This window comes from Schistocerca americana, chromosome 1, assembly GCF_021461395.2.
Source record: "Schistocerca americana isolate TAMUIC-IGC-003095 chromosome 1, iqSchAmer2.1, whole genome shotgun sequence".
Lineage (NCBI taxonomy): Eukaryota > Metazoa > Arthropoda > Insecta > Orthoptera > Acrididae > Schistocerca > Schistocerca americana.
Genome location: NC_060119.1, coordinates 385,164,196 through 385,181,047, shown reverse-complemented (window position 1 = coordinate 385,181,047; position 16,852 = coordinate 385,164,196). Strand labels below are relative to the sequence as shown.

Genomic DNA, 16,852 nt, shown 5'->3' with positions numbered 1-16,852 from the left:
ATTCTTTGTTTATGGACATTCGCACACTTGTGAGTTAGAAACTTTAAATACTGTGAAGAGAATATTAGGGAATGTGCTTTTACCTGCTTTGAAACAGATTGTTGTTATGGATGGACTACAAACATATGATGATGCAAATACAGTTTTCAAAGCCAGTCGTGTCTGTGAATAAGGATTTTAAACAGTCATAGTGGCCCTTCTTATTCAACATGGAATACTTTGGCTGTGGTTGCTCTACATTCAAAATATGTTATTGTGTTATTTCATTTTCTTAAGATTGTACCTACGTTTGTAATAGTTGATCTTCGTAATATGATGACAGTTTCTTAAATTCTACCTTCAGTATTGCATATTTTTAATTTTTTTCTGGCTATTTCACTTCATGATTTATCCAGTTATGTTTTTGTATTTTGTGAATGTCCTTAACTTCAAGGCACAAGGTATTGAAGCAATAGTAAGCCAGATGCAAATTGATTGAAAGTATTGCAGTTCTTTTCTTGCCATTATAAGCTTTTGAACATAATTTTCAACATTGCCATCATGGGTGGTACTTTTTTTCCTGTTGACATGATGATTTTCAGCTTCCATATGTACTGGAACTCCATGGTGGTCAAACATGGCATGCTTCAGAACTGATGCATTGGATATGTAGTGAGCCACATTATTGTAATGTTGTCAGAGCATGATTTCATCCTTATAAAGTCTCTAGTGGGTCCATTTATCAGGAAATTTAAATTAAAATGATCTATACTAACAATATTTTTAGCTTTAGTCAGTAGACAGCATGCCATGTTTTTTTTATCTCCAGTTAATTTAACATTTAACCGGCCATATTATTTGCAATGTTTTTGGTGTGTTTCAAAAAGTGGGTCATCAAAATTTTCACAGATAATATGTAGGCTACCATGGGGATGTCTGTAGAGACCTATGATGATTAAGTTCTCTTTCCCCCACTTGTTGGTAACTGCTACAAATTCTGTATTATGTCTGTTCTTAAAATGCTTACATTTCTTACATAATGAGTGCTTCCTCTCACAACAAAGATTGCTACCCTACCACCACCTCTCTGTTTTCTGCTTAAAGCAGTGCAAAAGATTGTGGAGTATTGGTGACACACACCTCATAATTCATCTGTATGTTAGTACTCATTTGTAACTAAAGTATCAGGTTTGTTCTCAGCTTGGGATTAACTTTAAAGACATCAGCAGCATTTGTAGCGAAGAAGATAAATTCAGTATGGCAGGGTCTGATAAACAATGGGGAAGTTCTCAGCAGCATTGCAGTGAGCAGTATGTGCAGGGATGGACTGCTACATATTCAGCCACTGCATTTGTATGAGCACTAGAACGGGGAGAGTGGGGAGCCATTGCCATGACTGCCTTTTACTGTCAGGATAGATCCACAAATAGCTCCACAAAACTCAATTTGATAGCAGGCTGAGTATACTTGGGCCCATCCTGGAAGGACTGGAATGAGAAAAGATCTGTTCTGGCCCAGGATTGAACCTGGGATTTTCAGGGCCAAACTCTGGCACTCTACTCTCTTGGGTATCACACACCAATTCATTTTACTAGATGAGACAGTGTGTGAGGAGGAGGGTGTGTGTGTGTGTGTGTGTGTGTGTGTGTGTGTGTGTGTGTGAAGGAGAGTTTTGTCCTTTGGCAGTTCTGCCAATGTCTTTAGTGAATACACTGTCACATCTACCATCTTTCTTTTCATCACCATTCTTCATCTCTGAGTAGCACCTACACCTAGTATCCTCAGTCATTTGTAGTATATATTCTTATAACTTCCCCTACTATATTTGAGTAGCCCAGATGCAAAAGCCGCTAAATGCATTTTTTGTCAATTTTGAGATGAGCGTGCTACCATAGAGACTTTTTTCAGCAACTACATGATCAAATAAGTTTTAGGGTGCAAAACCAACTATAAGCTATTGAAAATGGCTTTAGAAAATTGTGATCAGTTGCAAAAGCCACTGACTGAATGTTGTCTTTGGGTGCAAAGCCTGCAAAATATCCAAAATTCGCAAAACCTGTCAAGTTCAACAGGCATGGCGGTGACCGTGCCATGTACAGATACAAATTTTCTACAATATCTTGTGATGTCAGAAAGTGATGATGTAGTTAAAAAAAAAAGAATCTAATGTTGAACATTCACATTTGTTATCTTTTTGACTTTAAGGAAGTCAGATTTTCCTGGTGAAATAATGTCACCTTTGTATTTTTATATGGCAGATGTGTAGAATTTTCTGACTTGTCTTTGAAATAAAACATATTCTGTTTATATTCACAATAATTAAACTCCACATTTCTGTCATTTCTAACATATCACCGAATATTGGATTTTGCAACTGAATGTTTGTTTTGTAATTGAAGTGATACATTTGCAAAAACTGCTAATTACATAAATCGGGTGCAAAAAGTGCTAAGTCAGTGTTTCACTTAAGATTTCAATGTATGAAACATAATTTGGGCAACTCATTTGCTCTCTGTGGTTCTCTCTAGTACCGTGGAAGTTATTCCCTGATGTATTAACAATGTTCTGTCATCATATCCCATCTTCTGTTTGGTATTTTCCATATATTTGTTTCCTCACTATAGTGACATGCTGAGTGGTGGACTAAGTTAGTGACTGATTGGCATGCTTGATGTAACACTGTTTACTGAACAGGAACTAAGCCAGTACAGTTAGAGGGCAAAAGTTCATGCATGAAATAAACTGAAAATATCCTTCAGTGACCATTGAAGAATACAACAGAGTGACCCTCTGGGTGTGATACATAGCTGGTGCGCACATAGATGAAGTTCCAGTTGTCAGGAGAGGTGAGAAGCAACTGGGAACCTGGCAAAAGTATGGGACGGCACTGTCAGTTGGGTTGCAGTGCTAGCAGGCACTGCGGTCTGTAGTGCAGCCTCACAGCGTGGCTGGCAATCTGTCTGGATGCCGGAGTTAAACTGGCTGTCGAGAGGGTCAGCAATGACCTGAGGACTCACATGGGGGAACACAGGCGTGCAGTCATGTGGACACAAGATCGAACATATTTGAGTAGGTCCCCCACAAATACAGTGCTGTTTACTGTGGTCTACGGGGGGAGGGGGGGGGGGGGGTGAGAGAGAGAGAGAGAGAGAGAGAGAGAGAGAGAGAAATTAGTAATCCTTTATAGAATTTGGCTGTTTGATATTTATCATCCCTTTTAAATATTTGCCGTGCAGGTTTTTTTTTTTTTTAAGAAAAAATGGCTTTTGTTCCATTGCTATAGAAAATTTTGTGTGTGTGTGTGTGTGTGTGTGTGTGTGTGTGTGTGTGCTCTTTTGTTGTCAGGTTCCTTGCCTATGGCTCCACACACTTTTTCATTTCTTAACTTATTAATTTGTTTGACTTGGAAGAAAGGTGCTTCAGATTAGAATCTCATTGAAACAACTACCACTATTTCCTTTTCAGACAAAAACAAAACTAAATTAAAAATTCCTTGAGTCAAGTATACAACTTGTACAGTATGTTAAAAATGATCTTTCTTGTTGTCATAAGAAAACATAGTGTGGCAGTCTGCAAAGTATTTCAAGCTGACCTCATATTGATTACTCAGTGTTAGTTAGTTGCTAGCTGTGTAAAGCGTAAAACTGCTGACTTTTTTTTGAATTGCCTTATCAGAATTCATCTGCTGCTATACATGTGATATAAGATTTTACTTTCAGACTTCCACTCAATGTGGCTTATGGGTCGTTTACTTCGAGAAAGTTGTGCGTTTTTCATGCGGCGTTCATTTGGAAAGGATAAACTTTACTGGACTGTCTTCAGTGAGTATGTTCAGAAATTAGTTACTGATGGTGATGCAGCAATAGAATTCTTCATAGAAGGGACTAGAAGTAGAACTGCAAAGTCACTGCCACCAAAATTTGGTAAGCAACGTTTTGGGAAGAATATGTCCACTTATTATTAAATCATTAAAATGAGTGCTTTGCATGGACTTACATCACTTTTAACTTCCAGGTTTCCTGACAATGGCACTAGCACCATACTTTGACGGGCGTGTTCCTGACATCAGTATTGTTCCTGTTAACATAAGCTATGATAGAACTTTAGAGGAGTCACTGTTTGCATACGAACTGCTTGGAATTCCCAAACCAAAGGAGTCTACATCGGTATTAAGAATATATATTTTTTGATGTATTAAGGATATGTATTTTTTATATCTGATTATGATTTCTGTTCAGTGATCTAACATTAGTTTTTCCATTACTGATTAAAAATTTTGATCATAAGTTTGAAATAGAAACAGTTTTTATGAACAGAAATATAACTTTAATAATAAGTCTGAAGGATTATAGAGAAACAGAAAAAATAAATGAAATTAGTAGGAAAGACAAAGAAAGAAAAGGGAGAACAAAAGGACAAGACTAAAAAAATTGCTATAATTTTAGGTTTTGAAAAATAGCACATTTAGAGTAAATTCTCATCCATAAAGTTTTGGGGAACAGGAAAAACTAGGTGATCAGTCCACATGACCCATTTACTGAAACAGGTTCCAAGGTCACAAACATTGTATCACAGAGCTGTTGCTCGTGTTCTCTCTGTCTATGGCTGTTCATCAGCATTGACAGCTTTGTGGTTACAATACCAATATCGACATCTATGTAGTGGTTGCACATAAATGGGTGTGCAACAGGAGTTGTTTCACAAGGAGCTGTTTTGTTAACAGAGTAGATCTTAATAGTACTCGGTGGTTAGCACTCTGGACTCGCATTCAGGAGGATGATGGTTCAAACTTGCGTCCGGCCATTCTGATTTCCCTATATCACCTCGGGCAAATTCCGGGATGGTTTCTTTGGAAGGGCACGACCGATTTCCTTCCCTAATCCGATGGGACCAATGACCTCCTAAGGACAACCTATATGTGAGGATGGTTCCTGTGGCAGTACTCTGTAAGTTTCAGTTGGTCACAAGCATGCTTATTTGGGTTTGTGTCAACAGGATACTATAAGCCATTCTATTTGGTTGATTCTTTCCTCCTGGAGGTAGACGCTAATGAGGTGGATGTGATATACTTGGGCAATATTATCTTGAAAGGTGAAGCACTGCCAAAATGTTGACTGAACTGGACAGTAGGTCACTGAAGGGTCTTGTCCAAATACTGCACAGCCTCTAAATTACGTTTAATAAAAATGGGAGACATTCAACGTCTGTACATGATACCGGCCCAGAAGAATAAGTGATGACTACTATTATGTTGAGCTTGGGTGCATGCATGATAGCTAGTCACCTCCACCCTCTTATCAAGAGTGAGACAAATCTTGCAGTTGTTGATAAAGGGACCCCAGTGTCACTTATCCAGATTCCATTCCACATGTCCCCATGTGTATCTGTGAGCACCCCAAGATGCTGGGGTTGTGTAATGTTGTTGTTATTATTGGATGCCTAGGGGGGGAGATTTATAGTGTGGATATTTTTGTGCACTGTCTGGCGTGGCACAGCCCTCCCAGTTGCCTCCAGAAAGACAGCAGGCCATTCTGTTGTATTTTCTTGGATGTACCTGCAAGTCATAATTTGAAGGTATTGGCCATCAGTGTAACAGATCTCTAATGTTTTTATGTTTCATGATAGTGTTTGAATCTTCAAATGTGGTGTATGCTAATTTGGAGGGATACCACCACCGCTGATGATCCTTGATGATAATGTATGCATGATTTACTGTTGCGATGGCTATTAGAGGCACACTGAGAGATTGAACTGTGTACGCAAGCTGAAGTGTGATGTTAATGATTGGTGACGTGTACTTTACCTCTGAACTGTGCTGAGAATGCAGATTTACTTTTACCTCAGTCACACATGTAGCTATATGCAGCAATTTCTCACAGTCAAAAGGATATTGAGACAGAGGTTTGTGACCAAGAAGCACAAACTATGTGTATCGTGAGGGTGGTACACACTATTTTTATTTAAATGGTGTGAGTGGAACAATACATATTTAAAGTACTGGACACAATTATCAACATAGCATAAAGAAAAACAAACTATGAACTGTGTTTATTAAAAAATTCTAAACAAATCTGAAGAAGTAGGTTAATTAAAGAGAGCAAAAATTACAGAAATGTTTAAAGTTATCAGCACATCTGACACATTCACACTAAGATGGCTGATGTATTCACATCTCCTCAAACACTGCAAATATCCTGTTAACTAACTCCATGGAGGACTCCATTGAGGTTTAATAAATCACACTGTTGAAAAGTGCTGTCAAGTCAGGTGATGCAGTTCAGCAGTCATCACATTTTCAGTGCTTTATAGCAGGCATGGACAGCCTTCGGTGACTTGCAGCCCTCATTCATATGCTTAAGCTCGTGGGCCATCTAGACATGCAAGGCGACAGCACATGAAGTCAGAATTGTAGCAGTCGTGACGTTAATGCTTATGGAATAATGCACCAATACAAATGGCACCCCTTTCCCAACACCTTACACCAGCAAGTTGTGCCTCCTGACATGCGTTTGTGAGAGTACATTCATTTAATGTTCACCTTATGTTCCTATCCTTACCATTCATTTATGTTTCATGAATTTTGTTTCTTTACTTACAACATTTTCCAGTAGCTGTCTTAGAAACTTACATGGTATAATTATTTAATGCCTTATTCTCTTTTTTTTAAGAATATTTTTCTGTGAGCCGAATTGAAACACATCATGGGCCAGATCAAGCATGCTGGCCACTGGTTGCCCACTCCTGCTTTATAGCAGTGTTTCTTGAGAAATCTGCACAAGTTCCTATCCTCAAGGTGTTCCTACAATCATCCTATGCATTAAACTGAAGTTTCTGTTGTCATTTTGAAACTGTTGTATGTAATAACAGATTTGTTATTCGAATTAAAGATATTTAATTATTAAAAATGATTAATTAAACATAAGTTCACTGATTCATTAGTCCCATTCATTAAAGATTATTACATGTACTGTCCGCCCCAGTAGCTGAGTGGTCAGCGTGACGGATTGCCGTCCTCTGGGCCCGGGTTCGATTCCCGGCTGGGTCGGAGATTTTCTCCGCTCAGGGACTGGGTGTTGTGTTGTGTTCATCATCATTTCATCCCCATCCGGCGTGCAGGTCGCCCAATGTGGCGCCGAATGTAATAAGACCTGCGCTATGGCGGCCGGACCTGCCCCGCGAGGGGCCTCCCGGCCAATGACGCCAAACGCTCATTTCATTTCCATTACATGTACTATTCATATTAACATAATGTTTGCAGGCATAATGGGTACAACTATTTTTTGCTCCATGTATCTTTTATTTGTTTTGATTAAGTCAATACTTACTGTTAAAATAATTGAATTATGTGCAGGGTTTTGTGAAGGCACTAAAGCTGGTGAATGAGCACTATGGAAACATTTATGTCGAATTTGGAGAACCAATATCTGTGAAATCCTTCTGCCAAGAAAATGGGCACTCTGATCCTCGCCTCTGGCGTCAGGCTGTACCGAGAGAGGTGCCAGCTGCCGTGCATTTGGAAGCAGCAACTGTTCAGGAGTTGGCCTATAAAGTTGTACATGCTCAAATGGCTTCGACTGTGTTAACACCCTTTAACGTACTGGCTATAGCTCTGAGTGGCAGCCTCATGTGGAAGGCAGATGCTGCACCTTCCCTGACCCACATTGCGAGGGAGGTTACATGGCTGTGCTCTGTGCTTGAAACACTTGGTGCTCTGGTAGACTGCAAAGGTACAGTAACTTTGATGCTTAACTGGTATACTTTGAATGCTTGATTGATGGAATTCTTATTGAATTGAGACCAACAGACTTGCCACAACATTCTGTATATTTGATAAAAGTAGTGTAATTTGACTAGTGTACATAAATGTGCAGTGCAGTAACCAACACATTATTTTGTAATTAATAAATAATGTAGTATAGAACCATTACAAAAAGAAGTAGCATAGACAAGGAAATAACTTTGTTAGTTATGATTTGGTTTGTAGCAGACTTCAGTTGTTCAAATTCTTTGTTTGAAAATTTGTTGCAGTTTATTGCCCTCTGCCATTGTCACAACTGTGCAATTTAATAGTTTGATCCTCTCCTTTTTTTTCTCTTTTCGGTCAATGTTTTAACATGAACTAGCCTTCTCTCTCATGTTGCTGGACATTGTCGCAATCCAAGACCCTTTTAGTAGTCATTTCCTTGTATTTCATACGATATTTTGATTTTTGTGTTCTGATATCCCTAAATAAAAGAAATATGTTATTAGTTTACATTTTTTGTTCCTCTCTCTAAGTCCGAACAGTTCATTATGTTTGTGAGAAATTGTAGTGTGTAAGTGAACAATGAAATGTAATCCTTAAATATTGTTCTTGTTAAGAAGAACAGGATATTTCTACTTAAATGTTGTAAGTAAACATAATAACTAACATTAATGGTGCTACTGTGAAAGAAAATGGTGGCATTGCTGTCATTCAACATCTCATGAAGATATTTGTTTATGGCAGTTACACCATATTTATAATGTGAGAAAGCAGAATGTGTGCCTTGTGATTCATTTATTCATTGTGTTTTGTAAATATCATGATTAAGCAGATCCTTCAGGGAAGTGAAATGAGTCAAGTTATACATTAGCAGGCAAAAGCATCCACTGCAGGTTGCTAGCATACAATACACTAACATTGTGCGATATAGTTGGATAGATTAAAAAAAAAAAGTCTACTCACCGAGTGGCAGCAGGAGCAAAAACATATAAAAGTTAAGGAAATGTACAGACTTTCTGAGGCAGTAATCCATTTATGGGCAGAAGGATAGAAGGGGAAGGAAGAGGGAAGAAGAAATAGAACTGGCGAGGTGTAAGAGATGGAGAGAACAATGGCAAAGTCACCATGAACCCCTGGTCGGGAGAGACTTACAGGATGGGATCCTTCTCTTCCCATCTGGTGAAGGAGAGATCTGGGGTTTCGGGTGACTTTTCCATAATTCTCTCCATCGCCTAATCCCACCAGTCCTTTTGCTTCATCCCTCTTCCTTCTCCTTCTCCTTCAATCCTTCTGCCAGAAGAAGGACTTGCATTCAGGAGGGCAACAGTTCAAACCCGCATCCGGACATCCTGATTTAGGTTTTCCGTGATTTCCCTAAATAACTCTGGCGAATGCCGGGATGGTTCCTGTGAAAGGGTATGGCCGATTTTCTATCCCATCCTTCCCTAATCCAAGCCTGTGCTCCATCTCTAATGACCTCGTTGTCGACGGGATGGTAAATACTAACTCCTCCTCCTACAGAAGATGGCTCCAAAATTTGTGCATTTCCTTAACTTTTGTATGTGTTTGCTTGTGCTGCTGCTTGGTGAGTAGGAGCTTTTTTTTTTTAATTGTCCAATTATATTATGTTTTCAGACACTGATTATTTTCATTGGTATAGTAACATTATGGTTAGTGCTTACACTGATAAGTGCTACAACTCCTCTTCTGCTACTCAGTTGCTACTATGGGCATTTTGTTAATCAAAATTTATGTCTCATATTCCAGATATTCTGATAAATTGAAGAAATATCTAACAGGTAATCTTTTACTGTGTTTTTGAACATTTGGGGCCAATTTCCTGTCTGGTATCTATCATTAACCAGTTATACATTAGTCCTGAATCCTAGACAGGGACATATAATCTAAATGGAAATAATCTTTTTTTTCTGATATTTTAGTTCTTACTTTCACAGATCATTCTAAATTCACTCAGATGTGAATAGTAGGATTATTATTAACAACATGATCAATGATGTTTGGTTATCAGCTTAGATAAGAATGTGTCTCTCGTTTGACTATATAATGTTCGCTGCTTGCAAAACTTCTGATGTGTTAAAAATGTCACCCGGACTGGGACTTGAACCCAGAACCTAGACATTCATGGCAGTGACCTTTACTATCTGAGCTATACAGGTGTGACTCACAGTCCACCCTCATGTGCCTCAGTTCTGCCAGTACCTCTTTCTTACTTGCTTAATTGTGTAGCTCCTAGATTTCTCCTGGAAGAAGGCAGATGGCTTAGCCACAGCCTAAGGATAGTTTGTTTCCAGACTGAATCTTTTAGTCTGCAGTGGAATGAGTACTACTTTGAAATTTTTTGATAGATAAAACTGCATGCTGTACTTGAACTCGAACAGGAACTTTGCCTGCAGTGGACAATACTCTGAATTTTTTGAGCAATGCATAAGGGGCAGTCAAATCTAAATGACAAACACTATGTGATGAGCATGGTGGGGCGTTTGGTAACACAAGTAGGTGTGTTTGGAGGGTGCCCTCTTGTGGGAATTGGGAAGGAACAGTGCGAATGTTCACCATTGTGCCATTTATCTATTAGATGTGTTCTGTGTTAGGTCAGCGAGTTATGTGTGCATCTCACTTTACTATTTAAGCTGGAAAACAAGAATAGTGACATGTAATGTGGCTTTTGACTGCAGAAGGAGTGTCTGGAAATGAAATTCATGCCCAAATGTCTGCTGTTTATGGCGAACACAGTATGCCATGTGCACATGTGTTTGCATGGAATAAATGTTATCGAGTAGGTCTTGTGTGAGGAGTCTGCAGGACAAGCTCCTTGTGTCATTACCCCGTCTATCATTACTGTGGTGGATGCTGCCTTCAGAAGTGACCAATGATGTGTGGTGGAAGACATTCATCTCATGTTGGGCATCGCCCATAGTACTGGTCATGCTGTCAGGACAGAGCTTCCAAAGTTTCAGAAAATTTGTGTGCAGAGGGTTCCCCACAATGTGACGGAGGAGGAGAAACTGAACGAAATGTTGACATCACTGCAGCATTAGAAAAAAATATAACAAAGAAGAATATCATTTCCTGTCCCATATTACCATGGAAGATGAAAGATGGCGTCATCATTTTGAGCCGTAGAACAAGTGTCAGAGCCAACTATGCAATGGAAGTAGGTGGATTCACCCCCCCCCCCCCCTTTTTTTTCCGGAACACGGAGCCACAATTAATGCATGACACTTTGCAGATCTAGAAGTTCTCCATCAGGTCCGAACGGCCAGGAATCTTGATGGATGACATCATTCTGTTGCAGGATAATTCACGCCCACATGTCGTCAAGGTTGCAGAAGTTTTGCTGGGAGGCCCTTACACATCCTTTATAGACTCCTGATCTCTCCCTATGCAATTTCCATATTTTTGTAGACCTGCTCTGGGCAAAGAGGTGCATGCCTCTACTAAGTCTTATTAATATTCTCTCTCTAACTGATCAGTGAGCATTGTTGGCAATGTGTCCTTCGTCCTCAGTTGCATAGTTCAGGTTATGGCCCAAACTGTTACCACTCCCTCCAGTAATGACTATATGATCTTTTTTACCAAGAATTTTTCTCAGTGAGCTTTAATCATAGGTAACATCATGGAGTTATGCACTTGGCTTAAAAGTATTAGTTGTATAGATCCTCCCACTCTATAGCCATGGTGCAGCAACTGTGATACATTTTCAGTGGAAAAAATAGTCAAGGTTGCAATGACAGAAGCAACTTTATTGATGCATTATGCATTTTCGAGCCATTTTCAGAAATTATTTAGAAATTATGGCTACTTATAACTAATGTGTTACTCGCAGTTCTGAAAAAAATTCTGAAGATGCCTCAAAGAGGCGAAATGTGTTAGTAAAACTTCTGCTGTCTTTGCAGCCTAGATTGTTTTATTTTCTTACTGAAAATTTTAGTTACTTGGTATTTACTACCCTGGGAGTTTTGTACTGAGTTGGGCATTGGCTACCTATGACTGTTCCCTAATTGAATGACTGTTCCCTAATTGAATGACTCTCTTGGTCAGTGTAACCTTCTGATTACTATTTGCTTTGACATGCACTTTTCTCCCTCTTTTGTCTGGCTGTTCCTTAGCTCCATGAGTTGCCTGTTCATTTTTGTGCACAGTCTCCAGAGCAAAGAGTTTTTTTGGAACACCAAGAGTGAAGGGAGTGGACTTGAAGCACATATTGAGCGTCTTGCATGATGAAATGGTGAAGGTGGCACTGTGCCATATTATGACGTGGTGTGAGTGAGAAGGCTTCAGTGAAAGTGAAAAATGAAGAGTAATAATAGCCCCTCTAAGCCAGTAATAGTCTCTTTCAAAAGAATTGTTGCATATGGGCTATAGTTTGTAGACAAAAGTGAGAAAAAAATATTTGTACTACAGCATTAAAATGAACCAGTGCATGCTTGTTGCTTCTTACATTGTTTCTAAATTTTCAGTACAACTGACTACATTTGACCACACTCCAACATTTAGTTGTAAAATACATGGTTGTTACTCTGGGGAGATACTTTACTCCACTGAACTGTTCATAGATGCACTTACGCTTATTGATGGGAAACTATATGTACTCATCATTAACATGGTGGATGAATTTACTGTTTATATTTTTTGTGCAATATGAGGGATTTGCAGGCACACAATCCCGTTATTTGGACAATACTTTTCTGGGACACTTGAATTTGTTGAGATTTGCTGTGCCAGTCTTTACACACATGAGTAAATTATTTCCCTCTTACTTTTGCTGTTGCATGTAATGACAGTTGCAGAAAGTATCAACAAATTCATCTTCATGTTGCAGAAACTCTGTCTCCATTTTGCAGAGTATAAAGTCTGTGAGTAAATTATTTTATGTTGTATCTTCTGATTATGTACGCCCCACTCAGTCATCACCAAGAGGTTTATGACAGGGGTTATTTCATTTAAAGGTTTCTTATTGTTCCATTCATAGATAGCACACAGGAAGAACAACACTTTTACACCTTCATGTGGGCTGTTATTTTCCTAACTTCATGTGTGTGAACTCTGTGAGATAGACTCACAAAAGACTGAGGAATATTCAAAACTGCTGACTTCAGAGGTGATACTTGCAGTTTTCCAAACAGGTCCTTGCAACATGTAAAGCTCCTTTCTTAGTGTGCCTGCCAGATAATTTTTAACATTTTTATTACAATCTCTTGCCACTAAAACAACTGTAGGATCATTCAAGGACAGTTGTTGCATTCCCTAAAAGTTTAATGTTACAGAACAAAGAGTAACATTTTTACTTGCAAGTCAAAGCATTTAAAAGTATTTCCATCTGGCAAACAGATTGAAACTCAAGTTCTTTATTCATTCAGTAAATCTCTACAGATTGCTGTATGCCATTTGCACATGTACACCCATGCGCTGCCCCCCACCCCTCTCCCCCTTCCGCCCCCTCCTTCCCCCCGAGCATGGGTGCGCTCTCTCTCTCTCTCTCTCTCTCTCTCTCTCTCTCTCTCTCTCTCTATGTATAACATCAAAATATATTGCAATAGTGCAGTAAATTAATTCTATTAGATTATGCATTTAGAGCAGCAGCAGTTATTCCATGTTCTTGCTTCAAGTCTGCTGCACTTAACATGGTCTAAAAATTCTGCTTCTGAATGTAAGGAGTTATCTAATAAGGATGTTGTTAAGGATTTATAAAATGGTGATAATTAGGAAATAACTTTTATGTGACAGATATTTGTGCATTTGTGTAGCACTATTTATAGTGGGTGTTTTACAGGCTGATGTCCTTCCTGACTGGAGATGGAGTTTTGTCTTTTTATCTGGTATCGTGTTCATGCAAATAAAATTTTTATTCCTATCTTTTTAAATTCTTTCCCACTTATTTACATATTTCTAGAATAAAAATGTAGGGGAGTGGGTGGATTGAAGACTTCTGCTATAGGGTGTGCAGGAATCTTTCATGCGTGGTGTATTGCTCTTTTTTGGGTCAAGATGATGACTGAAATAATGGTTGTGTTACACCAAAATACAGTCTGATACTGTATAATGCTGTGGAATTAGACAAAGTATGCAATTCAAACAGAATGGAAGCTTGCTCTGTATACAAGTAAACATAGGCTGTAGGATAATTTTTTCAGTGTCACATTTGTTTTTGTTTGTGTGTCTGCCATTTAAAATCATGTTGAAGCCATAAACTGAGCAATTTTATTTCCTTTGAGGATGTAATTCTGCTGAAGTTTGTCACAGAGGTGTTGGAGGCATCCCCCTTTAAACAAAAGTTCAGAAAAGTTGTTTTGGATGTATTCGTTATTAGCTCATTTCCTTCAAACAAGGCATTCAGCTGGTCTTTAGCTTTATTCACGGCTTTTTGTAGTTGTCTTGGGATTTTCTCTTTAAGAAGGATACTAGTGTCATCTGCAAACAAGGTATTTAATTGTGATTTAGTGCTTAGGTTAGGTTGTTTATGTACAGAAAGAAAAACATAGGCCCAAAAATGGATCATTGAGGGACTCCACTTTTTATTACACCTGCATCCAAGCAATATAATCTAGTGCTATTATTTAGTTCATGTGTAAGTATTGCTTCCTACTTCCAGATTGTTAAGTACGAGGAAAACTTTTTTAATGCAGTGCCTCTAATGCCACACTTTTGAAATTTTACGAACACTATTTTGAGGTCCAAGATGTCAAAAGCTTTGCTTAGCTGTAAGAAAATAGCAACAGCATTTTGTTTATTGTCCATTGCTTCTAGAACATTTCATAAAAAATTATACATGATGCTAGTCATGGACTTCTTTTTCCAGAAACCAAGCTGGGCATTAGTGAGGATTTTGTTCCTGTCCAGGAATTTCATTAATTTGTTATACACTACTGGGCATTAAAATTGCTACACCACAAAGATGACGTGCTACAGACGCAAAATTTAACCGACAGGAAGAAGATGCTGTGATATGCAAATGATTAGCTTTTCAGAGCATCCACACAAGGTTGGCGCCAGTGGCGACACCTACAACGTGCTGACATGAGGAAAGTTTCCAACCGATTCCTCATACACAAACAGCAGTTGACCAGCGTTGCCTGGTGAAACGTTGTTGTGATGTATCGTGTAAGGAGGAGAAATGCGTACCATCACGTTTCCGACTTTGATAAAGGTCGGATTGTAGCCTATCGCGATTACGATGTATCGTATCGCGACATTGCTGCTCGCGTTGGTCGAGATCCAATGACTGTTAGCAGAATATGGAACCAGTGAGTTCAGGAGGGTAATACGGAATGCAGTGCTGGAGCCCAAAGGCCTCGTATCACTAGCAGTTGAGATGACAGGTGTCTTATCCGCATGGCTTTAACAGATCGTGCAGCCATGTCTTGATCCCTGAGTCAGCAGATCGGGATGTTTGCAAGACAAAAACCATCTGCACGAACAGTTCGATGATGTCTGCAGCAGCATGGACTATCAGCTCGGAGACCATGGCTGCGGTTACCCTTGACACCATTTTTATGAGTATGGATCATTTGGCAATTTTAAGACAGCCAGGAAAGGTTCTTGTCAAAAAGGGTGGGTTGATTATCTCTGCAAGATGTGTTACAGTATTTATAATTCATTCCTTTACGTTACTCTGGTGATTGTTTGATCTGCCTCTCTTATTACTGATTATTAGATTTTTGTGTTGCCTGTTTAATACTGCCTGAAGATACTCGCAACATATTGTGGGCCAGTAATTCTGTTGTTGTCATAGTTCAGGCTGATATTTTCCTTTCTGCATTCTTTGGTAATTTAATGAATGTGTTCCTCCATTTCAGTATGTTGTCTTTTTGGAATTGTTTTATAAGTTAGAGTGTTTGGTATGTGGTATCTTAATTGCCTCACCTATTGCTTGACCATGTCTAGTGTTTCTCAGGCCCTTGATTAGGGGTTATCAACTAACATCACAGTTCTAAAAGAGAGATGTTGTATGTGGATAAGTTACACTTTTCAGCCAGGACATTATGAGGTACTTCCTGTGGTGAGAACAAGTATGTATGAGTCATATGCAAGTTAGTGGCAGGGTACAAAAGGTATATTAACTGGTGCTATAATAGAGAAAAATCATTCATTTGATTTCATGTGAAAAGCAGCTAATATATTTGAAGTTAACAAATTGCACACTATAGTGATCAGTTGCTGAAGAAAATGTATCGTTGTAATAATGAGACTTGATGGAAATTCTTGTGCTGCCAGTATCAGCAGTATTTATTAAAGTGGACAAATCACATGTAGTGTTGTTAAAACATTATCAATTTCCGTTTTACAGGTCCAGCAAGTACAGAGGAGGTCCTTAGAGAGTCACTGACAGTTCATAAATCCCTGATAACATTAACCCCATTTGATGATCTGGTTTTAACAGATATAAGTATTTCTCCTCGTGAAATTAATACTGCTAATTTGAAAGGTAATGTGTGTAATCATTTTTTATCGAGCAAAATTTAATTTTTTTTGAAAAAATGCTTTATTACCAATTGTTGCTATTGTAAATAATTGTTTTGAACAGCACATTCACTATCACACAAAACTATGGGAATAGCAGTGCCACTGATAATGCTTCAGCATTATGTCAATCCTGTGATGCACTACATTATTGGTCCAGCTGTGGTTACAGTTGCTATGCAAGCTATGCCTGAAGCAGAGATACAAAAAGGTGAGTTCTTTTAATGAGACAAATTAATTACTTTCTGGTGTCCTGCTTATTCAGTAAAACTACAGACAGTTGAGATGTGTAACACAAAGTAAAAATGTGAAAATCTAAATTGTGTTAAATGTGGACAAAAGTGAGAGGAGCAACAGATTCTGGCTGGGTCAACTACAACGTGAAATACTGAGTTCTAAATATTTAATACTTATGCTCAGACTAACAAAAAAACAAAATCAGAATATATCAGAAAATGAATAGAGTGGTGTAAAATGACAACTTGAATCCTGTAACACATAATTTTTCGCGTTGTTTCTGGCCCAACTGTAACCTAATCTGTTGGTGAATGTAGACATTTTTCCAATCAGATATTAGAGGCATACAGATTTGTCATTCAGGTATGCTAGTCCACTTTGCTAATTAAGAGTACAAGTCATTAAAGAGTG

At 38.6% G+C, this 16,852-nt stretch overlaps 1 protein-coding gene across 3 annotated transcripts in view; it reads left to right on the top strand.

The window, feature by feature from the left end:
- The window catches only part of LOC124601276 (dihydroxyacetone phosphate acyltransferase), a 125,860-nt gene that overhangs the window by 17,573 nt on the left and 91,435 nt on the right, over nt 1–16,852 (top strand). For all 3 annotated transcript variants that reach the window (XM_047136232.1, XM_047136233.1, XM_047136231.1), the window contains exons 5-9: nt 3,699–3,902; nt 3,994–4,145; nt 7,331–7,706; nt 16,032–16,169; nt 16,269–16,415. In XM_047136232.1, coding sequence (XP_046992188.1) covers nt 3,699–3,902; nt 3,994–4,145; nt 7,331–7,706; nt 16,032–16,169; nt 16,269–16,415 — 1,017 coding nt within the window. The remainder of the gene's footprint in view (nt 1–3,698; nt 3,903–3,993; nt 4,146–7,330; nt 7,707–16,031; nt 16,170–16,268; nt 16,416–16,852) is intronic.